This window comes from Carcharhinus amblyrhynchos, chromosome 25 (genome assembly GCF_965287045.1).
Source record: "Carcharhinus amblyrhynchos chromosome 25, sCarAmb.v2.hapA, whole genome shotgun sequence".
Lineage (NCBI taxonomy): Eukaryota > Metazoa > Chordata > Chondrichthyes > Carcharhiniformes > Carcharhinidae > Carcharhinus > Carcharhinus amblyrhynchos.
Window position 1 is genome coordinate 28,933,858 of NC_137348.1, and position 27,801 is coordinate 28,961,658.

At 44.7% G+C, this 27,801-nt stretch overlaps 1 protein-coding gene across 1 annotated transcript in view; it reads left to right on the top strand.

The window, feature by feature from the left end:
• The window catches only part of cacna1ba (calcium channel, voltage-dependent, N type, alpha 1B subunit, a), a 621,447-nt gene that overhangs the window by 546,390 nt on the left and 47,256 nt on the right, over positions 1-27,801 (top strand). The window contains exons 32-36 of the mRNA XM_080212160.1: positions 67-183; positions 4,274-4,339; positions 7,723-7,814; positions 15,290-15,440; positions 18,999-19,126. Coding sequence (XP_080068286.1) covers positions 67-183; positions 4,274-4,339; positions 7,723-7,814; positions 15,290-15,440; positions 18,999-19,126 — 554 coding nt within the window. The remainder of the gene's footprint in view (positions 1-66; positions 184-4,273; positions 4,340-7,722; positions 7,815-15,289; positions 15,441-18,998; positions 19,127-27,801) is intronic.

Consider the following 27,801-nt stretch of genomic DNA (forward strand, 5'->3'; position numbering starts at 1 on the left):
TGAACCACGCCGATTTAGGTTTCTGGTTGCTGACCGTACCCTGAATTCTTTGTTTTTTTTCACCAGGGTAACTTTATCAATCTCAGCTTCCTGCGGTTGTTCAGAGCTGCACGTCTCATCAAGCTTCTACGCCAGGGATACACCATTCGTATTTTGCTCTGGACCTTCGTGCAGTCCTTTAAGGTGCGTCCACGGTAAACTGAAACAAACTGACCCCGGAGAGAGCCACTGTTTAAGACGGGAGGTGATTTTAAAGAGCAGGGATGAGTTTGGATCAGTGGGAGTTTTGTTGTATTTCTTAATAATTTTATATACCAAAGCTAACGATTTGTTTTTTTTTCAAAGGTTCAGAAGACATTGCTTTGACGCGCAGTTGACCTGTTTCTTGTGGTATAATTGTGCCATCTATTGGTCAATAGTTGTAATTTTGTCCAGTGCAGAGAATAGAGACGAACAGTGAAGTGAGCTTATTAAGTGAGCTGAAAGTTCACCAAAACTTTCATCCAATTATTGTCACTGCTACACAGAGTTGACCTTAGGGTCACACTTCAAACCTGTTCAGCTTAATGAGTAAGATAACAGTACGTCGTGTAAAGATCGCATGTTTTTTCCTTGGAGCAAACTAAATAGAATGGAGCTTCATTCAGACTGTGGTAAAAATTCAGTGGATAGGGTTTTAGCAGGATGGCAGGTTGGCTGCTGAAGCTGCCAGCCCAACCAAGGAGTGGGCAGCTCTCGAACCTCAGCAGCCGCATCAGGAGAGATGGGCACTGCTAGGGTGGCTCGGGTATCAAGAGGGACATCTTTAGCCCCTTCTTTATGGCATGGAGTCTTTGGTTTGAACGGTCTCTTGGACAACTGCAGGATACGTGCAACTGTGGACCTCCCCCCACGAGGGTATGCCAACTCCACTGTTGACCAGGGAGCCCAGGAAAATCGCCCTTAATGTGGGCCTTGTTTAACTTTGCTGCCCACCTCCATGTGCCACTGAAAATTTTTCACAGAGTTGGAAATGTATATTGGAGCCATCCCAATACAGCTCACTGCTATTCCCCCTCCCAGGCCATCACCCAGAACAGGAAAATCCTGCCCAGTGATGCAGCTTATGTCACCTTAAGTCACTGCTAGAGTACCGTGTGCTGTTCTGGTCACCACATCATAGAAAGGATGTGATTGTTCTAGAAAGGGAGATTCACCAGGACGTTGCCTGGGCTGGAGCATTTCAGCTATGAAGACAGGCTGGATAGGCTGGGTTTGTTTTCCTTAAATTATGACGGATAGATAGGAATAAACATCCGCTTTTAGTGGAGAGGGTAATTTCAGGTAAGGGGCAGGACATTTAGCAGGCATTTGAGGGAAAACCTTTTTACTCAGAGGAAGATGGGAATCCGGAACTCACTGCCTGAAAGGGTAATAGGAGATGCCACAGTGGTTAGCACCGCTGCCTCACAGCACCAGGGACCAAGGTTTGATTCCCTGCTTGGGTCACTGTTTGTGTGGAGTTTACACGTTCTCACTGTATCTGCATCAGTTTCCTCCGGGTGCTCCAGTTTCCCCCGACAGTCCGAAAGACGTGCTGGTTAGGTGCATTGGCCATGCTAAATTCTCCCTCAGTGTACCCAAACAGGTGCCAGAGTGTGGCGACTAGGAGATTTTCATAGTAACTTCATTGCAGTGTTAATGTAAGCCCACGTGTGACACTAATAAATAAACTTTAGAGACAGAAACCCTCACCACATTTAAGAAACATTTAGGCAAGCTTTTGACCATAGGATATAAGTGCTGGAAAATTGAATTAGGATAGGTGCTTGATAGCCAGTGCAAAAATGATGGGCCGAAGGGCCTCTTTCTGTGCTGTAAAACACCAAAGCCACGATTTTATTGCTGTGTCACGCCTGGCGCAGAACAAGTTATTGCAGAGCTGGGCCAGAGAATCATGGGTAAGTGGTTTAGCACATTCTGCGCAGGTGCCAAACCTTGTTGGTATCTTCCCTTCCACTGCACCTGGACATAATGAGTATTTAAATATGCCTGAGGCCAGATCTTCCCTGCTCCCAGAATTTTTCCAACCCTTGGGTGCAACAGGAGACTGGCAAGAATCACTTCTGGCCTCCACAAATGAAGAATAGGTGTGATGACCATGCTGGAGGGAGGAGGGTCTCAGTCGCCATCAAAGCCCACAAAGGCTGGGCAAACTGCTGGGAATTGCCCATCTGGCAGTGCCAGCCTGGTGGTGCCAATATAGTGGGCAGTGCCAGGGTGCTTGGGCAGTGCCAAAGGGGGCTCAGCAAGAGAAGTGGTCATGAAGTGGGGGCCATAAAAGGAGGGTACTGAAGGGGAGAGCTCCAATGCCCTGATGTCAATGGTCTTAGTTGGGATGGGGGGTGGGTCAACATCCCTCAGTGAGTGCAATGGGAGTCCCTGATGTCCACTGGGGTGGGTGGGGGCAGGAGGAGGCTCCCTCCCTTTCAATTTCCACCAACATGTCTGATACTGGTTTCTTACCTGCATTGACACAATGGGCAAGATTCTATGGCCGTTCAGGCCAGTGGGATTCTCCAGCCCCGCTGCAATGAACGGAGAGTTGGCTGAGTGGAGAATTCCGGCCTTAGTCATTCTTTTGGGAAGATTCCATCCTCTGACTGTAACTGAAGCATTTTGTCATGTATTGTTTCCGCAAATGAAAGCTAACCACGAAGCCAAGTACTGTTGATATTAAAGATCTGTATAATTAACATTAATAATTATAAATAAAGTTTACTAGATGCAAAGAATAATCAATGCATAGGCATAATCCACCACCTGTTGGTCACCACCCGTAGATTTGGATTTAAAACCCATTCAGGTAGAAACATCTTTTTCAAATAAGGCAAAGTGTCAAGTTCCGCATGCATGTTGACTTTGACTGCAGTGTTAAAGAGAGATGTTTGTTTAGTAACCCTGATATTTTTGTATGTTGGCTTTTGGTCACAGAAACAGAATATAATCTTTCTTGCGCATTAAGTGGATGAGTATTCCATAACGCAGTGGGGAAGATAAAAAGACATTATTCTGAAGGAGACATACTTGTAATGAGCCTTTCACTAAAAGAGCTCTTATGTTATTCCAAGACCAAACAGAAAGTTGATTCATATCTTTAATTGAAGTTCTGGCTGTTACAACTCGACCATCACAAATCTTGAGAACCTGAGTATAAATATCAGAGAGCAGGAGGACAAGCAGTGGTTCAAGTAAAATACTCATGTCACTCTTCGACTGCGCATATAATGTGTATATTTCTTACTTTGTGAATTATAGTTGAAGAGAGAGACAAGCTGTCAAAATTTTCCATCTTGCACTCATCAGGGCAGATGCGAGAATACTAAATTTCAAAGGGATCAACAATTTATACCACGTGAGAAAAGGTGCTGATAGATTGTTCAAAGCATTGTCATGGGGGTATGCACCAGGGGTTAGTTGCCCCCTCATGCTTTTGTCTGACCGATATGTGCCTGCACATGTTCTTTTTGCTTGCGGAGGACAGGCTCCTGTGCTAGTGGAGTGCCAGAAGAATTTTACTAATGGCCATAAAATATACCAGGAAAATCCGAGAAAAGCAGCTGTCAGATAGCTGGTGTCAAATTGATGCTTCGGGTGTGATCTTACCAGCCGATCACATCACGCTCCCACTGCAGTGAGGTCGGAGAATTTTGGTGCCCAGTCAAATCTTTGTTCACTGCAGCAGGATGGAAAAATTTTGCCGGCTTGAACGGTGGTAACATTCCGGCCTTAGTGTTTACTGATAATCTACTGAGCTTCCATAGAATCGGATTAATTCAAACATATTATAATACCTAACTAATTTGTTTAATGAGGACAAAAAGCAGAATATTAACATAAAGATGCAGCATCTTGGGGGGCATGGTGGAACAGTGGTTAGCACTGCTGCCTCACAGCGCCAGGGACCCAGGTTCGATTCCCGGCTTGGGTCACTGTTTGTGTAGAGTCTGCACGTGCTCCCCGTGTCTGCGTGGGTTTCCTCCGGGTGCTCCCATTGTCTGAAAGATGTGCTGGTTAGGTGCCATGTTAGATTCTCCCTCAGTGTGTCTGAACAGCACCGGAAAATACTAGGGTATTTTCACAGTAACTTAATTGCAATGTTAATGTAAGCTGACTTGTCACACTAATAAATAAATACAAGTTTTTAAAGTTTACTGAATTTCCAAATGTTTCCTATGATGTTGACTGTCGTGTTGGTTTTTCAGTGTTGCCTAACTTTGTGTTTCTTTTGCAGGCATTACCGTATGTCTGCCTCCTGATTGCCATGTTATTTTTCATCTATGCCATTATTGGAATGCAGGTCAGTGCAGCTAATGTTACAAGGAAAACTCTGGTCTAGTTTACGCTGAAGGGCAGCCGATCACTCACTGTCACACCTCTGAAAATCTGAAGTAAAATTAATCGCCGTGTTGTCCAAACTGCATTTTAACTGGTTGGCACAGTGGCTTTCTCCTAAATCTGGGGAACTATTCGATAAATTTATTTGAAGATAAAATGCAAAACATATTTTAAAATTTAGAAATGTATGTCCAATTTACAGTGGGCAATAAATATTGTGAAGCTGGCAGTAAAAGTTGGTTGCTGTCGCTGTCCCTCTGGGTCCTAAATGAATTCCACTCTGAGGTTTGGCCGCTCTAGACTACTAGTTCAAATTACTAGATTAAGGGTTGTGAATCTGTGGAATTCCCTGCCCAGTGAAGCAGTTGAGGCTACCTCATTGAATGTTTTTAAGGCAAGGATTGATAAATTTTTGAATAGTAAAGGAATTAAGGGTTATGGTGAGCGGGCGGGTAAGTGGAGCTGAGTCCACAAGAGGATCAGCCATGATTTTATTGAATGGCAGAGCAGGCTCGGGGGGCCAGATGGCCTACTCCTGCTCCTAGTTCTTAATGTAGATGAAGCAAAGTACTGCAGTGTTGTCCCAGTTAGAGTTTACATGATGCGTGTCTCTCTTTTGATGGACAAGGTGACTGTTGAAAATCCAATGGTATTGTTTAAAGAATAAGAAGGATTTTTTCTGTAGCTTTATTCAACATTAATTCTTCAAATTAACCGATGTTGCTTGCTTCAATTGGTCAGACATAGCACAGGAACAGGCCCTTTGGTCCACAATGTTGGGCGACACAGTGGCACAGTGGTTAGCACTGCCGCCTCACAGTGCCAGGGACCTGGGTTCAGCTCCCAGATTGGGTCACTGCCTGTGTGAAGTCTGCACATTCTCCCCGTGTCTCCGTGGGTTTCCTCCGGGTGCTCCGGTTTCCCCCCCACAGTCCAAAGACGTGCAGGTTAGGTGGATTGGCCATGCTAAATTGCCCTTTGGTGTCGGGGGAACCAACTAGGGTAAATGCATTGGGTTATGGGGTTGTGGAGGTGGAGTTTGGATGCGATTGTGGTCGGTGCAGACTTGATGGGCCAAATGGCCTCCTCCTGCACAGTATGATTCTGTAACATGACACCAAATTAAACTAATCCCTTCTGTCTGCCCTTGCTCCATATCGCTCTCTTTCTTGCATATTCATGTGCTTATCTAAAAACCGCTTAACCACCATGAACATATCTGCCCCCACCACCCCTGATAGCACGTTCCATAGAAACATAGGATAGAGTTTTAGGAGAATGATTCTAAGTGCCCAGCTAGTACCAAAATGGAAGAGTTCCTGATCTGTTTTTGGGCATGTTTTCATGTCCAATCTTCTGCACTTCGTCATTGATAAAATGTTCTAGACAGTTTCCAACAGCTGCAGGCTGTGGGCTGATGAAATTTCTCCAGCTAGCCTGTAGATGGAGCTATTATGCGTGTGCAGACTTCTGCTTCTGCAAATGCTCAATAACAGCAGCAGGGGACTGACAGACAAAGAGGAGCTGTTAGGCCCCTGCTGCTGCAGGCAGCCTCAATAACACCACCCCCCCCCAACCACACTCACGAAGGCCTGTGGCTGATTGCAAACCCCACAATGCACACAGATCTAGCCCCCGACGACTCCCCCACTACCCAGACCGATCGTGCCACCTCTCCACCCTGATCTGATCCTGCTGTAAAGTGGCAGCGGATCCTGCTCCCCCTTCATGCCCTGCCCCCTTTGGGCCCCACTGCCAAAGCCATTCATAGGCCTTAATCCACATAGGCCCCACCCCCAAAGGCCTTGTCCCCATAGGTCCTGTCCCCTAGCACTGCCCAGTGGGCAGTGACAAGGTACCTGCTCAGCATTGCCCAGATGTCAGGCTGGCAGTACTGAGGTGCCAGGCTGGCACTGCCCAAGCAGCAGCTTCCTCTTTGCCCTTGGCCTTCCTGGGGGTCTCAATGGCTCTGGTTCTACCAGCGAGGCCAACGTGACTGTTTCCCATTCATGGGGAGCAGGTTTTTTTCACCAGAGAATCTTTCCTGCCAAAGCCATCAAGACAAGTGAGCCCGGATGATTGAGCGCCGGGCTCGCTAAACACATGGAAACTAAAATTTAAATCTATTTAAATAAATTACTCAGCCTCTTGCCCATTTACGGTGAAAGAAGCAGGAGTAGGCCATTTGGCCCTTTGAGACTGCTCCGCCATTCAATTTGATCATGGCTGATCATCGAATTCAATGTCCTGATCCCATTTCCCCCGCACCCCCCCACCCCCCGTCTCTTCATCCCTTTTAGCCCCTAGAGCTATATCTAACTTCTTCTTGAAATCAGACAAAATTTTGGTCTTATCTACATTCTGTGATAGTGAATTCCACAAAATCACTGTCCAGTGGATGAAAAAATTTCTCTTCACCTCAGTTCTGAAGGGTTTACCCCCCCTAATCCTCAAGCTATGACTTCTAGTTCTCGTCTCCCCCGTCATCAGGAACATTCTTTCTGAATCTACCCTGTCTAACCCTGTTAGAATTTTATAAGTTTCTATGAGATCCCCTCTCACTCTTCTAAACTCAAGTGAATATAATCTTAACCGACTTAATCTCTTCTCATATGACAGACCTGCCGTCTCAGGAATCCTCCTGGTAAACCTTTGCTGTATTCCCTCTCTAGCAAAGATGTGCCTTTTCAATAAGAACAACAAAACTGCACACTATACTCCAGGTGTGGCGTCACCAATGCCCTTTTGTAGCAAAACAATTGTCGCAAAACATCACTACGTTCTCCCCGATTCTGTGTGGGTTTCCTCCGGGTGCTCCGGTTTCCTCCCACAGTCTAAATGATATGTTGCTTAAGTACATTAGATATGCTAAATTCTCCTTCAGTGTACCTGAGCGTGTGGCGACTGGGGGATTTTCACAGTAACTTCATTGCAGTGTTAATGTTGGCCTACTTGTCACACTAATAAATAAAGTCTAATTGTGATTCATGGAGATGCTAAATCAGGTCCATGAAATTAAAGTATATTTTGCCATTTGAGTGTATTTGCAGACTTAATAAGATGGTGCACTTTCATGTTTTCAATTTTATACTTAGATAGAAACATATTCTGCATATCAATTGTTGCGTTTAATGGTAATTTTGTGATTAAACTAATAAAGTGAAATCAGTTCCATCATTCAAAATCATTTCCAAATTGCTCTAAAATCCATTCATGTTAAACAATAAGTTATAGGCCTTTTTCATCGATTCCTTCTACAAACTATCGGCGTATCAAATCTTATACAAAGAGTTAATGTTATGAAGAAATAAATTGAACACACTTACATTTTTTCCCCTTTTCAAGGTATTTGGCAACATTGAGCTAGACGATGATGGTGCAATTAATCGCCACAACAACTTTCGGACCTTCTTGCAAGCCCTAATTCTCTTATTCAGGTAACAAAATGTTTAAAAGACTAAAAGGTTTTCTATGCAAAGTGATCCATCTAGGACATTAGCAATGGCTACAGTGGCATTTGTTGTGACATAATTTAGCTCCAGGACTGAATTGAATGAACTGCTCCAATAACATAGGACCTGAATTTCCTCAAAGCTTTTCTCAATCTTTTCATTCCGGGCCATGGATTTCAATATCTGAAAGCACTGAGCATTACTATGTCAATGCAATGACTATTGGGTGGCATGGTGGCACAGTGGTTAGCACTGCTGCCTCAGAACTCCAGGGACCTGGGTTCAATTCCTGGCTTGGGTCACTGTGTACATTCTCCCCGTGTCTGCATTGGGTTTCCTCCGGATGCTCTGGGTTCTTCCCACAGTCCAAAGATGTGCCGGTTAGGTGCATTGGCCATGATAAATTTCCCTTTACTGTCCCGAAATGCATAGGTTAAAGGGATTAGCAGGTAAATATGTGGGGTTATGGGGAAAGGGCCTGGGTAGGATTGTTGTTGGTGCTGACCCGATGGGCCAAAGGGCCTCTTTCTGTACTCTTGGGATACTATGATTCTACGTTACAGAGGAAGTGTTCTTGATTTTGTTTTAAGTTGGGAGTCCAAGGCCTGAAGTGTAGACCATCACAGAAACTGATAAAATTTAAAGAGACAAAGGAGGTCAAGATATGGGCCGGAATTTTCCGGCCATTCAAGCCCCCGCTGCCACTGTAAACAAGGATGGAGAATTGGGTGCTTAGCCAACTCTCTGTTTACTGCAACTGCAGCGGGACTGGAGAATCCCGCTGTGGTAAATGGCCAGAAAATTCCAGCGATAGCATTTTGATTTTTAAATACTGAAAAATGCGAGAAGAATGGAACATCAGGGGAGGTCTGGGCATCCACCGGTTTTGAGCTTCTGATAAAGAATGTTTGAGCAGAAGAACACAGTGAATCCTGATGTCAACACAATGGGATGCAGCAAGGAGTGAGCGTGAGGGCAGGGTGCCTGTTTCTTTTCAGTCAAAGGAGATAGAGATTTCAGTGTGTAACCTGGCGAACTAGTCAGAATTGGTAGCTGTCACTTTGATTTGAGAAGATTATGAAGGAAATTGTATCTTGGAGAGCTGAAAGAAACGTGATTTTTAATTGAAGGCTATGAAGGGGATATGATATATTGGGAAGCACGGTGGCACAGTGGTTAGCACTGCTGCCTCACAGAGCCAGGGACCCGGGTTCAATTCTAGCCTCGGGTCACTCTGTGTGGAGTTTGCACATTCTCCCCATGTCTGCATGGGTTTCCTCTGGGCGCTCCAGTTTCCTCCCATGCTGCAAAAATGTGCTGGCTGGGTTGATTGTCCATGCTAAATTGATTCTAGTGTCAGGGGGATTAGCAGGGTAAATATGTGGGGTTACAGGAATCATGGGGGGGATTGTGGTCGATGCAGATTCCTTCTGCAGTGTAGGGATTCTGTGAATGTTTCCAGCATTGTATTGAGAGGGCATGGAATTAGGTAGTGTGTTAGAGTCAGTGGTTCAAAAAACTGACAGAGTGAGCGAGAGATCAGAGACATAGGGATTCCCTGCAGTGCAGAAGGAGGCCATTTGGCCCATCGAGCCTGCAACAACAATCCCTGCTCAGGCCCTATCCCCGTATTTACCCTGCATGTCCCCCTGACAGTAAGGGGCAATTTAGCCTGGCAATCAACTTAACCTGCACGTATTTGGAGTGTGGGAGGAAACCGGAGCACCCAGAAGAAACCCACACAGACGTGGGGCGAACATGCAGACTCCACACAGAGAACCCCCCAGACCGGAATTGAACCCGGGTTCCCATGAGGCACAGTGCCACTGTGCTGCCCTAGAAATCCTAAATTAATGGAATAACAGTCAAATGATGAGCCATTCCTTGTTTCACAGAAAAGTAATTTGGGAAGAAACCAGATAACCACATCCATTAATTTAGAGGAAGACCATTTTGAATCACCGAATAGGAAGAACAGGAGCATTCTGTCCCTTATCCCCATGTCAACTCTGCAAGAACATAAGAACATAAGAAATAGGAGCAGGAGTAGGCCATCTGGCCCTTCGAGCCTGCCCCGCCATTCAATAAGATCATGGCTGATCTGTCGCTGCTCAGTTCCACTTTCCCGCCCTCTCCCCATAACCCTTAATCCCCTCTCCTATCAAAAACCCATCAACCCGCGTCTTAAAAATATTTAGCGAGGCAGCCTCCACCACTTCAATGGGCAGAGAATTCCAGAGATTCACCACCCTTTGAGCAGCTCAGTTTGTCCCACTCCCTTGCTAGTTCACAATCACCCTGCGTTTCTTTGGGGCAGCATGGTGGCACAGTGGTTAGCATTGCTGCCTCACAGCGTCAGGGACCCAGGTTCGAATCCTGGCTTGGGTCACCATCTGTGTAGAGTCTGCATGTTCTCCCTGTGTCTGCGTGGGTTTTCTCTGGGTGCTCCAGTTTCCTCCCACACTCTGAAAGATGTGCTGGTTAAGTGCATTGGCCATGATAAAATTCTCCCTCAGTGTACCTGAACAGGCACTGGAGTGTGGCAACTAGAGGATTTTCACATAACTTCATTGCAGTGTGAATGTAAGTCTTACTTGTGACACTAATAAAAAATAAATAAACTTCTATTTAGCTAATTATCCAATTTGCTCTTCAAAGTCATAGTTGAATCTTCTCCATACTCTCAAGAAATGAACTCCAGATTCAATTTATTCACTACATAAAAAAGCCTTCACTTATGTTGCCTTTTGTTCATTGACCAATCACTTTAAAGTGGTGTACTCTGCTTGGCAACCCTTCTGCCAATGGAAACAGTTTCTCCCTACCAATTCTGTCCAGACACTTCCTGATTTTGAACACCTCAATCAAATCTCCTCTTAGTCTTTAATGAGAACAGCCCCAGCTCCACCTCAGTTTAAGTTTATTAGTGTCACAAGTGGGCTTACATTAACACCGCAATGAATTTACTGTGAAAATCCCCTAATCGCCACACTCCGGCACCTGTTCGGGTACACTGAGGGAGAATTTAGCGCGGCCAATGCACCTACCCAGCAAGCTTTTCAGACTGTGGGAGGAAACTGCAGCACCTGAATGAAACTCTCACAAACATGGGGAGAACATAAGATGGGAGTTGAACCCAGGTCCTTGGCGCTGTGAGACAGCAGGGTTAATCACTGTGCCATCGTGCCACCCCTACCCATTTAACCAAAGTCAATCATCCCTCAGGAACCATTCTCTTAACTCGTTTCTGCACCTTCTCCAATGTCTTTGCATCCTTCCTGAAGTTTGGCATCCAGAACTCGAGTTGAGGTTGAACAAATGTATAAAGGTTCACTTCATACTGAATGCCACTACTTATAAAGCCCAGGATCCGGTGTGCTTCATTAATCACTTTCTCAAGTGGCCCTTCCTGCTTCATTGATGTATTCTCAGATTCAGCCCCTCACACAGACATGGGGAGAATGTGCAGACTCCACCACAGGCAGTAACCCGAGGCCGGAATCGAGCGTGGGTCCCTGGCACTGTGAAACAGCAGTGCTAACCACTGTGCCACCGTGCCACCTCTACCAAAACATACCACTTCACAATTTTCTACATTAACTTTAATCTTCCCGTTTCAACAGCCTGCCTCTGTCCCCTTGAAGTTTATCCCTCTCACCTTTCACACTTCCAAATGTTGTGTCAATTGAAATTTTTGAAATTGTGCCCTGTGTCATCAGCGCCTATCCCATCAATGAACTCATCTGCTTGAGTAACGTGCTTTAAGGAAGGAAATCCACTGTCTCTATCTGGTCTGCCCGAAATGTGATCCAAGAGTCACAGCAATGTGGTGACCCTCAACTGTCCTCGGGCAACTAGGGATGGGAAATAAGTGCTGGCCAGCCAGCAAAGCTCACATCCAGTAAATGAATAAACAAAAATTTCCACTTGTTCTCACTGGCGGGATCTTCTGGCCTGCCGACAGCACACCGCCTCCGCGGGTTCCCGGCAGTATGGGATTGAGTCAATGGGAAATCCCACTGTGGCCAAAAGATCCCACTGCTGGCTAATGGTGTACCTTCTCTGGCCACGAGAAACATGCCGGAGGAAGGCCAAAGAGTCTCTGGCTTACTAGTCCAGTGACAATACCACTGCCTCCAGCTGGAAAGAATTTTGATTCGAATCAGCGCACTTCCTGCAGTCCAGACAGTGCAGGCTTTGAAAAAAGATGCTGGCACTCAAATCTAACACCAATGCAAAGGGTTCAGTAGAAGGAAAGAGTTTAAGGAGGTCCTCCAAAAAGATGATTGGGATTCAAAGCGAACCAAAAAATATCCTTCCTTTTATTTCCCTTTGAGGGTGAGCAACTGTATTGTTCGGATTGACGTGTGAGATGGGGCTTTCACAAGAGTTGAGAGACTCAGCTTTGGCAGGAGACCAGATGGATTGGGTGCTGGATGGACAGGAAGGCAACACTTGATGCTTCTTTTCAGCAAAGTTGTGTTTAGCAATTCAAGTAGTGGATTCAGAAAATGTACAGTGCAAAATAATGTTGGCTCTGGCTGCTCCTGACAGATCAAGACACCAAACGTAGCTGGGAGAATATTTATGAGGCTGCAGAAAGACAGGCGTAATTGAACTGAGACTTGGTGCCAGATCTGACAGAAGGTGAACAGGGAGGAATGAAACCTTCCACTTGAATTTGTGATTGCCCGAAGCAGTATTTAGGTCCTCTTGCTGCTGTAAAGGAGGCTGTTCCGCCATATCTTTAACTAGTGCAAGCCAGTTGAAAACCCTGCTTTCACACAACTCTGAAATACGTTTCATTGCTTAATCCTATGAGATGTCCCGATATGAAAAGTGGTAGAAATAATCATCTTTCTAATCTCTGCTCCTGGGCTCGATTTACATTCTCTTTAGGTTATGTAAAACGAGAAAAAAAATGAATCAGGCTCCAAGTTCTAGTTATTGAATCCTACAATCTTGTATTTGCAATTGGATATTTTACCAGTGGAGCTACAGAAGGGGCTGTCTTTCACTGTCATTGCATCTGAAGCGCCAGTGTCCCAATCTCGATGCTTAGTTGTATAATGACTTTACATAGCATCTAACAGCAACTTGCTTGCTAATTTTCATAGAACAGATTCATAGAGACCCTACAGTGCAGAAGGAGGCCATTTGGCCCATCGAGCCTGCACTGACAACAATCCCACCCAGGCCCTACCCTCAGGTATAATCTTCCTGACGCTAAGGGGAAATTTATCATGCCAAATCTACCTAACCCGCATTATCTTTGGAATGTGGGAGAAAACCGGAGGAAACCCACCCAGACACGGGGAGAACGTGCAAACTCCACAGAGACAGTGACCTGAGACTGGAATTGAACCCGGGTCGCTGATGCTGTGAAGCAGCAGTGCTGATCACTGTGCCACCACGCCGCCCATCTCTTTCCCCCTGTTCTGAAGGTTCAAACTCATGTTCATCCACAGTCAACCATATGAAATGTGAGGCTGTGGGGTTTTGGATCATCTAGTTTGCTGTGGAATCCAATACAGCTGAGCTCAGCTTAGCCCTCGTACGGAATCCACTTCCCATCAAACAACAATCAGGAGTAAGGAATCTGGCCAACATTTAGTGCTTCTATCCCAGGGATGTTGAAGCTAATTGTTGCACCTTAATGGCTCACTGAGAATTACTGCTTCAAATTCAGTAAGTCATATGTCCGCAAATTGTTTAGTGCCACTCAATAACTTTTGTATCCAAACATGCAGACTCTTCCAGCACAGAATGATGTTATTTAGCTCATTGTGGCAATGCCAGATGTTTGAATGGGTTGTCCAGTTTAGTTCTGCACCCCTCTTTTTCATTGTAGCCCTGCAAATTATTGTCTTTAAGTCCCATTGCCTATTGAAAGTTCTGAATGAATGCACTTCCACCATCATTTTATGTGATGAATTCCAGATCTTAACAACCATCCGTGTGTGGAGAAAACATTCTCCTTGTCCTGCTCACCCCACAGCCCCCCAAATAATTCTGTTGTCAATTATTTAAAACTAATTTTTACATTTCTTTAAAAATTCATTGAGAATGTCGCTGGCAAATCACCATTTATTGCCCAATCCTAATGCCCTTGGGAAGGTGGTGGTGAACTGCCTTGTTGAACTGCTGCAGTCCCTGTGGTGTAGGTGCAGCCACAGCACTGTTAGGGAGGGAGTTCATAATTTTGACTCAGCGACAGTGAAGGAGCGGCAATGTATTTCCAAGTCAGGATGGTGAGTGATTTGGAGGGGAACTTCCATGTGATGGTGTTCCCAAATATCTGCTGCTCTTGTTATTCCAGATGGTGGCATTATTGGGTTTGGAAGATGTTGTCTCAGGAGCATTGGTGAGTTCCTGGAGTGCATCTTGTAGATGTTACACATGGCTGCTACTATTTGTCGGTAGTGGAGGGAGTGAGTGTTTGTGGAAGAGGTGCCAGTCAAGCAGGCTGCTTTGCCCTGATGGTGTTGGGTTTCTTCAGTGTTATTGGAGCTGCATTCATCTAGTCATGTTCCATTACACTTCTGAATTGTACCCTGTAGATGATGAGTTACGCACTGCAGGATTCCTAAACTCTGACCTGCTCTTGCAGCCACAGTATTTATATGTCTAGTCCAGTTCAGTTTCTGGCCAATGGTGACCCCCAGGACGTTGATATGGGGGGATTCAGCAATGGTAATGTCATTGAATGTCAAGGGGCGATGGTTAAATTGTCTTCCATTGGAAATGGACATTGCCTGGCACTTGTCTGATGTGACTGCTTGCTGAGGAAACCATTTCTTCTGAATTGCTCGCACAAACCTCTCATAATTTTCAATAACGCGCAATCTTCTCTGCTCCAAAAAGAACAATCCCAGCTTCTTCAATCTCTCCCCATCACTAACACTCCTCATCTATGGTTGAATTCTGGTCAGCATCTTCAGTACACTCTCCAGAATAGGGGTGGCACAATGGTGCAGTGTTTAGCACTGCTGCCTTGAAGTGGCAGGGACCTGGGTTCAGTTCCTGGCTTGGGTCACTGTCTGCATGTTCTCCCCGTGACTGCGTGGGTTTCCTCTGGATGCTCCGGTTTCCTCCCACAGTCTGAAAGACATGCTGGTTAGGTGGATTGGCCGTGCTTAATTCTCCCTCAGCGTACCCAAACAGGTGCTGGAGTGTGGTGACTAGGAGATTTTCACGGTAACTTTGTTACAGTGTTAATGTATGCCTACTTATGACACTAATAAATAAACTTTGAACTTTGCAAGGCCTTGATGTCCTTCCTGAAGTGTAATATGAATGTGCACTGTTATCATTAATGTTACTTGGTGGAGCTGAGTGATAATTGGTTGCTACTTTATTGTTCGTTTGATTTTTAAAAATGATGTGCTTAGCTTTGTGAAAGGTAAAAATAAGGAGATAGAATGTATTAATGAAACTTCAAACATATCTTTTGTTTGCAGGAGTGCCACAGGAGAAGCTTGGCATGAAATTATGTTGGCGTGTCTGAGCCAAAGCCCATGTGACCCTGACTCAGGAATAGACAGAAATGGATGTGGAAACGATTTTGCCTATTTCTACTTTGTATCTTTCATTTTCCTTTGTTCTTTCCTGGTAGGTTTGAATTTTCTTAACACTGTGTTAAGCACAAACAGTACCTGACTTTATTTCAAGCTCTTTTTCCCGTATGCGATGCAGTATTTAATCCTTTGAGCTGGCCTGTGAAATTGTTCTCTTCAGCTTCCTAAATAATGCATGTAGTCCACATCAACCAGTGCACAACATAGTAGGGCCATTTAAATGCAAATTAAGAATTTGCTAGGGAGTTAGTCATTGCAAATGAAGGTAGCATTTAAAGTGCTTTCTTAAGTTCAAGCACTGATGTGATGCTTTCATCTTTTTGGACACAGTCCTTGGCTAACTGTCTCCAGTACAAAAGGATATAAGCATTTAAACTCAGCAGACTTTAGAAAATCCCATCATTTTTCAGTTGTGCTTTGTGCTTGGTACAAAAGGTGGGTTGTTCAGCCAACTATCTTGCAGCTCTGTATAAGTGACTGTATCCCCGATAACATTCTCCAGGAGAAACCTCACCAAGTGGGTCTCCTTATAGATCAAAGCCAAAATGTGTTCAGCACTGATGTGGTGACCCAGCTGGTGGATGGCTGACATGGTGATGCCCTTCATGTTTTCACAAAACACTCTATGGTGCCACTTGTGGGTGGTACAGTGGTTAGCACTGCTGCCTCAGAGTGCCAGGGACCTGGGCTCGATTCCTGGCTTGGTCACTGTCCACGTGGAGTTTGCACATTCTCCCCGTGTCAGTGTAGGCTTCCTCCAGGTGCTCTGGTTTTCTCCCACAGTCCAAAAAAAGTGCTGGTTAGGTGCATTGGCCATGCTAAATTCTCCCTCAGTGTACCCAAACAGGTGATGCAGTGTGGCAACGAGGGGATTTTCACAGTAACGTAAATGCAGTGTTAATGTAAGCCGACCTGTGACTAATAAATAAACTTTACGTTGGTTCCGCCCTTGCCAAATCTCGGCCTGTCTCAGACATGATGATTTTTCAGTCAATGCACAGCTCAATAAGTTGTGCTTGCTCAACCATGTCCAGTAAGAGTGCCTTAACACAAAGCACAAACTATAAAGAGTTGACAAATTTCTGCTGTTACCCAGTAAGATTAATGGGTCTCTTCAAAGCCAATAATGATGACCTATACCAAGTTAATGAGTATTTTGAATTGCTTAATTACCAGTGGAAGACACACTGAAGGGTCCCAAAGGTAGTATAATTAATAGGCTTTATCTTTGTTTCACATGGGTATGTACATTTCTTACTGCAAAATTAATATGCTGTGGGCATTTCAGTCACCTTCATAAAGGCAGCAATAGGGAAAAAGAAGAACCTACCTTTGAGTGCATGCACTCTGGAGATTCAACTCTTGAGAACGTAATTGATTTATTTATTAATCAGGTGTTTTTGATGCAAGAAGATGAACTATGCATAAACTCACCTACTCCTTATATTTTGTATATTCTTACTAAGGGGAGGCAGTGGTCTAGTGGTATTATCGCTAGACTATTAATCCAGAAACTCAGCTAATGTTCTGGGCACCCCGGGTTCAAATCCCGACAAGGCAGATGGTGGAATTTGAATTACAAACATCTGAAGTCAACAATCTACTGATGATCATTGTTGGAAAAATCTATCTGGTTCACTAATGTCCTTTCGGGAAGGAAATCTGCTGTCCTTACCCTGGCCGACATGTGACCCCAGACCTACAGCAATGTGGTTGACTCTCAGCTGCCCTCGGGCAACTAGGGATGGGCAATAAATGTCATCCAGTCAGTCACATGAATGAATAATTTTTAAAAAATGAAACGCAATGATGGAAAGTAGTTCCCCTGAAGCAGAAAAGACGTGCTGGTTAGGTGGATTGGCCATGCTAAATTCTCCCTCAGTTTACCCGAAGAAGCGCCAGAGTGTGATGACTAGAGGATTTTCACAGTAACTTCATTACAGTGTGAATGTAACCTACTAATGATGAACAAAATAAACGTGAAAACTTGAGACTCAGTAATTCACTGGCTACCAGCAATGTCGCAACCTGCTTTAGGTGGAATAAAGTGATAAAGGAATTACCCTGGATCGCAAAGTGGCAACCTCTGTAGATTGCACGACTTTTGACCACAGTTTAGGAAGAGAGCATCAGAAGTGGAACCGATTGCCAGGATAATTGAACAGGCTGAAATGATCGAAATCGCGACTGCACCAAAGCTTGCTGGTTCCACGAAACTGGCAACCAGCTAATATCCTTGAGTTCAGGCACGTTCGCACCTTTGTCGTGCTTTGATGCACTACAGATGTATGTTCAGTGGGAACAGATGTAACTGTACCGATTTGGAGGCCCATTCTTCAGAACTGACGCCGTAGTGAATCAAAATAAATCCTGCCGAAGGTGTCTAACCACACAGTGAAGATTTAGGAATGGAAAAAGTCCACTCTGTTTTAATAGATCAACCCATCAAGCCTTATACCCACTTCTGAAACATACCTAGAAGGATAATTTCTTCCAAAAAACTCATGGAATCAGTTAAAAGATTGAAGCAGATAGAACTGACGATTCAAAGAGCTAATTTGGGGCTATAGACCCCTTACTTCTGAAAGACTTGGGGCAATACTGGTTTTCCCAGCATCCCCCCCACTCCCCGTAATAAATATCCTGCCCAAGAAATTCCAGGAACATATGGTTTGAAACCTAACTTTATTGGAAAATATAGATGTTCGCAAAAAGGGATTAGTTTTGTAACCAAGCCTTCGCGATCATTTCTTCGAGATTGATACTTTCTGGGGAGTTTTTTTAACAGCTCCAAAAATATATCAAAGTAGCTTGGCAAAAAAAAATCAAGGAATGTCCCTACAGTATGCCGAGTGTGACAGTGAGCAGGAAAAGCGGCCTGGCAATCCCGGTGACAATTATCTCAACTGCATCATTCAGCCTGAATGCACGGGGTTGTAGCGGGTCACCAAGAATCCCTACGATGCAGAAGGAGGCCATTCAGCCCATCAAGTCTGCACTGACAACAATCCCACCCAGGCTCTATCCCCGTAAACCCGCATATTTACCCTGCTAATCTCTCTAACCTACGCATCCCAGGACACTAAGGGGTAATTTAGCATGGCCAATCCACTTAACCAGCACGTCTTTTGGACTGTGGGAAGAAACTGGAGCACCTGGAGGAAACCCATGCAGCACTGGGGAGAACGCACAGACAGTGACCCAAGCTGGGTATCGAACCCAGGTCCATGGAGCTGTGAGGCAGCAGTGCTAACCACTGTGCCACCATGCTGGGTGCTATGCCATCGTGCTGGTACGGTGATTTCAGATTGAGACCTGCTCCCCCAGCCCCCCACCCCCCACCTTGCAAGCAACGTTGTATAATCCCTGTCCTTTATCAGTGCGTCACGCTATTGCTCCATTGGCCAAAAGCTCGCTCTTTTAGTCCTTTGCTCCGATATTAGTAATTCCACCTTGCACATACTGACACATATTGACAATACCTTTACTTTTCAGGAATTTCCTTTGGAAGTGTTTTTTTAAGTAACAGTTTCATATCGATTAATTCGTTTAAGGGACTTTCCATGTGATTCTTTTGACCTTTTTTTTCCAGATGTTAAATCTTTTTGTAGCGGTGATTATGGACAATTTTGAGTATTTAACACGAGACTCCTCTATCCTGGGACCACACCACTTGGATGAGTTCATCCGTGTGTGGGCTGACTATGACCCTGGAGCCTGGTATGTAGAATTGGCTTTATTACCACATGTCTGGAGCTTGAAATGATTGTGTAATCTTTGAAATGCGATGAAGGTAGTAATGTTGTCAAACATGAATAATGTCAAACTGTTAATTTATGGAATGGGGGAAAAAAAACTGTATTGGTTTGAGAGCGAAATTATGTCAAGCGTATCATTTATAGAAATCTGCCGCACCTGGCTTTACTTATCAGTGGTTTTATAATCAAAAGGTGTAATAAAAGTGAGAACTGATCCTGAAGAAACGACTGAAGGTCTGGCCAGAAGGCAACAGAGATCAAGCAATTCCCAGCAATATCTGAATGTCATCGCGCCAGCTGCATTTTTCAAAGAATTCAAAGGCCTGGCAAAATTTTCACTTTTCCTTCATATTTCCATCTTCTGTTAACTATGGGTCACAACTTGGAGTTTGTACCTTCTCCCCGTGTCTGCGTGGGTTTCCACTGGGTTCTCCGGTTTCCTCCAAAGGTGGATTGACTATGCTAAATTGTACCTTCGTGTCCAAAGTTGTACAGTTTTAGGTGGATTGGCCATGTTAATTTGCCCCTTAGTGTCCCAAGATGTGTAGGTTTGGTGGATTAACCATAGTAAATGAATGAGGTTACGGAATGGCGAGGTGGTAAGACGCTCTGTTGGAAAGTCAGCACAGACTTGCTGGGCCAAATGGCCTCCTTTTGCACTATGGAGATTCCTTGATTCTTTCAGGCTAGGGCCCTCATTTTTGCAATGCAATATTTCTTAGGCATGTAGATTCCCAAATATGATGTGGATGTGCCGGCGTTGGACTGGGGTAAACACAGTAAAAAGTCTGACAACACCAGGTTTTAGTCCAACTGATTTATTTGATAGTAAACTGTAGTGAGTTTACTAGTTTAGTGAGTTTGCCAATGCCCCTCTTCTATATTAAGCACAACAGCATCTTGTCTTAACTGGGGAGGTGATGGCCTTGTGGTATTTTTGCGAGACTATTAACCTGGAAACTCAGTCGATGTTCTGGGAACCCGGGTTCGAATCCTGCCACGTCAGATGGTGGAATATAAATTCAATAAAAAATCTCTGGGCTGGGATTTTCCCAAATAAATACTAAATGCTGAATTTGCACAAAATCTGGAGTAACTCCCGTCTCAGTGGGATTTTCAAAATGGATCTCCCACACTGAAAATCAGGAAGGAGAAGAGGGGTGGGATCACTACCACTGATGAGATTGGCAGCATAGTGCTGAGTGGACCACTGTGCATGCGCCAATCTGTCAGAGCCCCGTATTGCCAGCTTCCCGATCATTTGCCAGCTCAATCACTGGCCAGCCCACAACCACCCTTCCTCCCGGTGCTGGCTGTACGCACCCCCCCCAAATCCTGATCACAGGCTTCTCTGACATCTCCCAATGTTCACCCCCACCAGTCCTGAACTCCCCAACTCCCCCCACCCTCTGCCACTAATCGCTGCGCAGAGTGGTCGCAGAACCCCCAACCCTCACCAGTCCCCCCTCCCCCCACCCTGGGCCCCTCTCCCCACCCCCCAGCCCCTTTCCTTTGGTGCTGCGTGATGCCCAGTAGGCAGTGCCAAGGTGCTCCTTGGATATTGCCTCTTTGCCCCTTGGGATGTGCCAGGGGGCAAGGCTGGCAAAATGCCCGGGGGGGGGGCATCCCCCACTTACCCCCATCCTCGTGGAGGGCCTTAACGGCCTCTGTTCATTCCAGTAGGGTTGGGCCGCCCGCTCCCTGTTAGTAGGCAGCTGTTGTAAACCCTGCTGGAGCGAACCACTCCTGGCTGGGGGGGGGAGAGAGAGACGAGTGGATCCAGAGATTTCGGTCCTGGGCCTGCTAATAAGATGTCAATCATGATTTAAATATGGAAATGAGCAACTGCTCAGAGGCAGAGGGCTGGATTTAGTGGTTTGTGGCCCGATGAGGAAGGTGAATGGGAAATGAGTGGCCTGCTCAGCTAAACCCCCACCTCTGCTATCTCAGCCCAGCGAATCAAATATCAGACGGAATCCAGTAGCAGCTGCCCAGCTGCAAAAGGAATTGTGTGCCCAGTTAGAAACCTAGGCCAGGATACCATGAGGTAAGGAGAAGTGATTCCATGACAAGAAGCCAGTCAAGGCTTCAAATCTAATGCCCCCCACCCCAGCTCTCTGAATCTCTCTCTTTCTTTTGGTATGCTCAAAAAAAGGTCAATAAACAAAGTCGTGTAAAAGCAAATTACTGCGGATGCTGGAACTTTATCTTTCTCCCATCCATCTTCCCCTCCCCTCACATCTTCATCTGTTATCCTCTGATTTCAGCTTCTCTCCCGTTTGGCCATTCATATCTTCTATTCTCCCTATGGACAGTCATTAGCCGCCTTTCCCCTGGTTTTTAGTGGCTATGATCCATCTTTCATTCCCTCACCCTGCAGTATAAATATCTCCCACTTTCTTTGCCTTTCGGCTCTGACAAAGGCTCAGCTGGACTCGAAACATCAGTTCTTTTCTCTCCTTACAGTTGCTGCCAGACCTGCTGAGATTTTCCAGCATTTTCTCTTTTGGAAATAAAGTCAAATGTCTGCCATCTTCACTAGGGAATCTGCCACTACATGTAGCCATGTCCCTGGTGCTAGGTGACCTTTTCTTCTGCCCTTGTGCCTCTTCATCATAGGTGCTGGAAAGCGCTCCCAAACTTGTCCCCATCTGATGTCCAAAAATTGCGGCGGGCAGATCTCTGATGTGGCCACCCACTCACCTTCTGTAACTGGGGAGACTGGCACGACGATGTGGCATCGCCAACCCAATGTCATCAGCCGCCGTTTGACATTGGTGTGACGGGGTGGGGCAATGACCCAACTGATGAGTGGCAATAAAATACAGCCCAGGATCGTGTGTTCAGAAACTAGTGTTATTTCACAGTCTGACCTGAAGGGGTCACACATTCATCGGTTGAAGGGAAACTGGGACATTCTCTTATTGTCCTACCTACTCAAGAGGCTGCCTGGGAACTGTCACAGCAGATACAGTTCAGGAATCACCACACTTATGAGCCTAGATTAGCATAGTAACCCTTCAGGGCTGCACTGATTAATCACTTAATCTATGAACTCATACTGTAAACTATTTAAATACATCTGACAGAAGCCTTAAGGTACATGAAGCAAAGGATTCCAAAGGAAAATTTGCCTGAAGCCAACTGATCAGGTGAAGGTCAAACAAGAGCGTTAAAACAATCTATGTTTTTTTAAAATCAAACATGTGTCATTTAGCAGCAACTAAAGGGCAACAAGTAATGGATCAAGAGTTGTGGTGACCGATTCAGGAATTAAACTATGTTTGCTGCAGGTTCTGTGTGGTTATCTTGTGATAATATGGCATGCCTTCTGTTGCAAGAGCAGCTTGCCTTTTGGGGGAACTGTCACTCGATTGCCGTAAAGGATCCTGGACTCTGTTTCAATGTCCAGGAGAATGCCATGAATCCTGTGGCCAGAATCACTGATGGTGAACACAGCAGTAAGGGCAGGATAAAGTAAAACTGTGTGGATACAATCCTGTCAGTGGTTTTAGTAAACTTAAATTGTCTGCTGCATGGAATCATAGAATTCCCTCCAGTGCAGAAGGAGGCCATTCAGCCCATTGACCCTGAAAAATAACAATCACACTGAGGCCCCGTCACTGAAGCCATGTATTTACCTTGATATTAAGGCACAATTTGTCACAGCCAATCAATCTAATCCACACATCTTTTGAACGTGGGAGGAAACACACATGGGGAGAATGTGCAAACTCCACGCAGACAGTGACCCAAGCCAGGAATCGAACCCAGGTCCCTGGTGCTGTGAGGACACAGTGCTAACCACTGTGCCGCCCTTATTATTTTGGGATGGCCTCATGAAAGGACCTTCCCATGCTCTGCCCGCTCCGATTCCTGTGGCAGGCAGACCGATAACATTCTTGCCGTTATGCCTGACGTGTCAGACTATCGGGAGTTGCTGTATTTGTTTTAAATTTGTCTTTGGTGTAAAGCTGGCAAGTGCTGCAACATCTCGCCATTATGGAAAGAGTTATTGTGGAAAAAATTATTTTAGTGCTTGGTATAGAATCTCCAATGTAGCCAGCTAAAAGCAGTCATGTGAGACAAAGTCATTTGTTTGAAGGAGGCTGTAGGTTCAGCAAGTGACTTTTGAGCTCAGTAATGGTGACCACATTTCCTGGTGACATGTCCGATTGGATGTGCACGATTGTGTTACCTTTCGACAAGGGTTAGTAAAGAGACAGTTGGCTTCTGATGTCACCCAAAAGATTATAATCCTTACGTTACTGAACAAACTCTCTGTATAACTAGAGTACTGAACCGTGATGGCGACTGTAATGAATATTGGCTGATGTTTACTGGCTAGAAATGGTAAACTCTCTGGTTGTGAAGTGGTTGAGACTCCTATGTCTTAATGAACTAAATTGTTCATAGAATCCCTACAGTGCAGAAGGAGGCCTTTTGGCCCATCAAGCCTGCACCAACCACGATCCCACCCGGGCCCTATCCCCGTCACATCACATATTTTCCCTGCCAATTCCTCTAACATTAAGGGACCAGACTAAGCAAAGTGTGGATTCCTCACATCTGGGAATAAAAGGCAAGAGCAGCTGGCATCATAGAATCCTTACAGTGCAGAAGGAGACCATTTGGCCCATGGAGCCTGTGCCGACAGCAATCCCACCCAGGGCCTAGCCCCATAACCCCATGTATTTAACCTGCTACTCTCCCTGACACGAAGGGGCAATTTATCATGGCTAAACAACCTAACCTGCATATCTTTAGACTGTGGGAGGAAATCAGAGCACCCAGAGGAAACCCACGCAGATATGGGGAGAAGGTGCAAATTGCACACAGTCACCCAAGGCCAGAGTTGAACTTGGGTCCCTGGTGCTATGAGGCAGCATTGCTAACCACTGTGCCACCCCGTGTTCTGTCAATATTTAGAGGGGAATAGGATGAAATTGTTTAGAATAGAGGATTAAAGCATGATTGCCTGCAGTACACTGCACATTACAGAGTAATGTTCTTAAGTAGAAAGTATCAACATGCCATGGGATTATCATTGTCTTTTGATGACAACAGTTCAGACTGTTGCCTCATTGTTGTATTTTACCACTTTCATCTTTGACATATCAATGCACTCACCTGGAGCCTAAAGGGGGGGAATAAGACTGTAAGCCTTTGAGTTGGACTGAATCTGGTTTATGGCTGTCCAGTTGTGGTTATTAGCATCTGAATGGCTGTGCATTGTGAACTTCAGCTCATTGCACAATGTATGTCCATGTTAACCTTTGGGAGATCAGAGTTTAAAGCTCAGTGATCCCACTGTTGCTTATTTCACACCCAAAAAGGGAGATAACTAGATATAAAAACTAAGCCAGTGAGTTAAATGGGTGCAGGATATAGGACAAAAACCTAGTCTATGTTTGAAAAAAGGAGATATTAAATCAGTGTGATGTTTGGTTTCTTGATGAGTAGATTTATCAGGCAGATCTGATGTCAGTGGGATAACTTTGCATTGTGACTGAGATTAAGATATAATTTGAAGTCAGTGGTCTTCACTGGACCTTTATCTCACACTCAAGACTAACACAAATTCACCTGTCCCTTTACAGAGTGCACTTTGCGCACTTTGGACTTGTTCAGGAATTTGTCAGTTCAAAGTTAACGAGTAGGAAAGCTCGGCAACAGCAGTGTCGAGAGTATAAGGGCCATTGCATCTAGTTTTTGTTTCAGTAATTATCATTATTAGTACTTGCCAATTTTCTCCCTTTCCTTTTTGCTTGACCCTACTTTCCAAAGCATGTATGGTTCTCTGGAACCTTACCCGAGTCATAGAATTCTATCATAGCATCCCTACAGTGCAGAAGGAGGCTATTCAGCCCATTGAGTCTGCACTAACCACAATCCCACCCAGTCCCTAATCCCACACATTTACCCTGCTATTCCACCTGACGCTAGGGACAATTTAGCACGGTCAATCAACCTAACCCGTGGCGGGAAACTGGAGCACCCAGAGGAAACCCACGCAGACACGGAGAGAACAGTGACCTGAGGTCGGAATTGAACCTGGGTCCCTGGCGCTGTGAAGCAGCAGTGCTAACCACCGTGCTGCCTGTAAATCAATGTCAGGAGTGGGATTCTTGACCATTCTTTACACGTGAGCTTTCGCTATGAGCATTGGCAAACCATTGAATACAGCACAACTGATTGTATCAAAAACAGAAAATGCTGGAAAATCTCAGCAGGTCTGACAGCATCTGTGGAGAGAGAATAGAATTAACGTTTTGAGTCTGGATGGCTGGCTCTATTCTCTCTCCACTGATGCTATCTGAGATTTTCCAGCATTTTCTGTTTTTGTTTCAGATTCCAGCATCTGCAGTATTTTGCCTCCATTCCCATTCGATGTCTATACGTGCAGCACTCGCTGCTTTATATCCCCGGCTGATTTGCTGTACCAATTCCCTCACTCCCAAATACCATATAGATGCTGAGACCATTTCAACTGTTAGTTCAGACTGAAATCAGCCTCGTGAACCTTCGGGCTGGAGCTGCTTTGCGCAGTACCAGCATGCCTCTGTACAATTAAACCATTGACTGATTTAGGTTGTGATACACCAATGCGCTTTGTATACTGAATTTGCAAATAAAAAGGATGCGCACAGACAAGAATTACTTTTACACGTGTTGACCTTTCTGGATGGCACGGTGGCATAATGGTTAGCACTGCTGCCTCACGTTCCAGGCACCCGGGTTCAATTCTGGCCTTCAGTCACGGTCCGTGTGGAGTTTGCACGTTCTCCCCGTGTCTGCATGGGTTTCTTCCAGGTGCTGTGGTTTCCTCCCACACTCCAAAGATGTGCAGGTTAGGTGGAATAGTCTTGGGGTTATGGGGATAGGGCAGAAGGGGAAGATGTTCTGTCAGAGAGTTGATGCAGACTCAATGGGTGAAAAGGCATCTTCTGCACTATAGGTATTCAATGATTCTATTGCCAATGGATGCTGGATGATCAGTTGAGCTCATGCCATCTTCCAGTTGTGATACCAAGCAAATGGAACTGGAAGAGGAATCATATTTGCTCTTGTCCTCTGTTGCCCTCTGTTATTGCCTAAGAAATAAACGGTTCCTCTCCACCCAGTGGAGGAGCCACCATGATCAAATAACACTAAAGAGTCACATAAAAATACGTAACACATTAGTAAATTTAATTGCTATTAAGTTTGGACTACACAAGCAAAGTGGTTCATGGTTAACTCATTTTAAAAAAAAAAGTAGGGGCAGAACAAAAGAAAGGTTTTTTTTTTCTGCAGCTTGGTGCTTCAAAAAATACTTATAAAAACAAAAAATGAAGCTTGTATGAGGTGAAACCATGTACACGTAAAGGAATAAATATTCATATTGGAGGCAAAAATGATCTGTCACTTCCTAACTACCTTTCTCCTGCAGGTAACTTGGGCTAAGCAAACAAAATGGTGGAACTGCCGCAGATGAGATCCGTGTTTGGCCCATCATTTTTGAAAAGCAGGCATTAATATTGTCAATTATTTATTCAATCATTGCCAATTCTGGTTCATTTAAATTCAAAAATACAAGCGTTCTTTCAAAAGCTGACTGATATCAAATAGGATTACTTGACTCAAACTGGAAAAACTGTGGCAGTTTTATCCCATTTTCTTCATTTATTATTACCTAACCATTGATCACTCCATGGAAGCCTTCGAGCCAATATTTTCAGAGTGCTGTGGTGCTCAGTGATCTTCATTTACCTTACTCATTGTGGTTTAATTTTGAGAATGTTAAGCGTTTAAAGTCAACGCTTTGTGGATTGCTTGTTTAATATATTGACATTTGTCATTGTGAATGTGGTGTCTGTGATAGTCACTCGCTCATCATTTCCTTGAGGTTCGAATGTAAGTATAGTTATCCTCATGAACTGTCTGGGGTTTTCGATCAGTAATTAGTTCACAAAGTGTTTTTTTTTTGGTAATGAAAAATATTACCGTGGAGTGACGTGTCCGAGTAAACACTTAAGTTCCTCCTATTCCTTTGATGCCCAAGTCAAAAATCCTGATAGTTAAGACGATGATACTATTTACAGCCCATCTGCAAATAAACTACAAATCGTACAGACCTGACATAGCAACCCATCCAGTGGTACAAATGTTCTGATTTTTCAAGCGTTGCTGTTATTTCTGCTGCATATTTATGCAAAGGTTTAAAATAAATGAATTCAACCGTAGAGCATGAATGAGAAACATTTTAAGTGCTTTGGTTATGACGGCAGGCAATTATCTAAAATACATATGCTTACCTTTGCAAATGCAATCTGATAAGGAAATAGATTTTGTTCAATGAATATTCAATGTTGTTCTGTTTGCGTCCCATTTGGAAGTTTTTTTTTGCTCCAGGAATCAGTTGTTTCTGCATGTACCATGTCGTTCCTTTGGTTTGCGTGAGCCAATCGATTCACTGATGTGAAGCCTTGTTTCATAAGTTCATTTGTAGCGCTCACTTTCTAACCTGTGAAATTCTTTTTCCAGTTACCGGATTCATTATAAGGAAATGTACAAATTGTTGCGTATTATCTCACCACCCCTTGGCTTAGGGAAGAACTGCCCACATAGGTTGGCCTATAAGGTTTGAAATTAAAC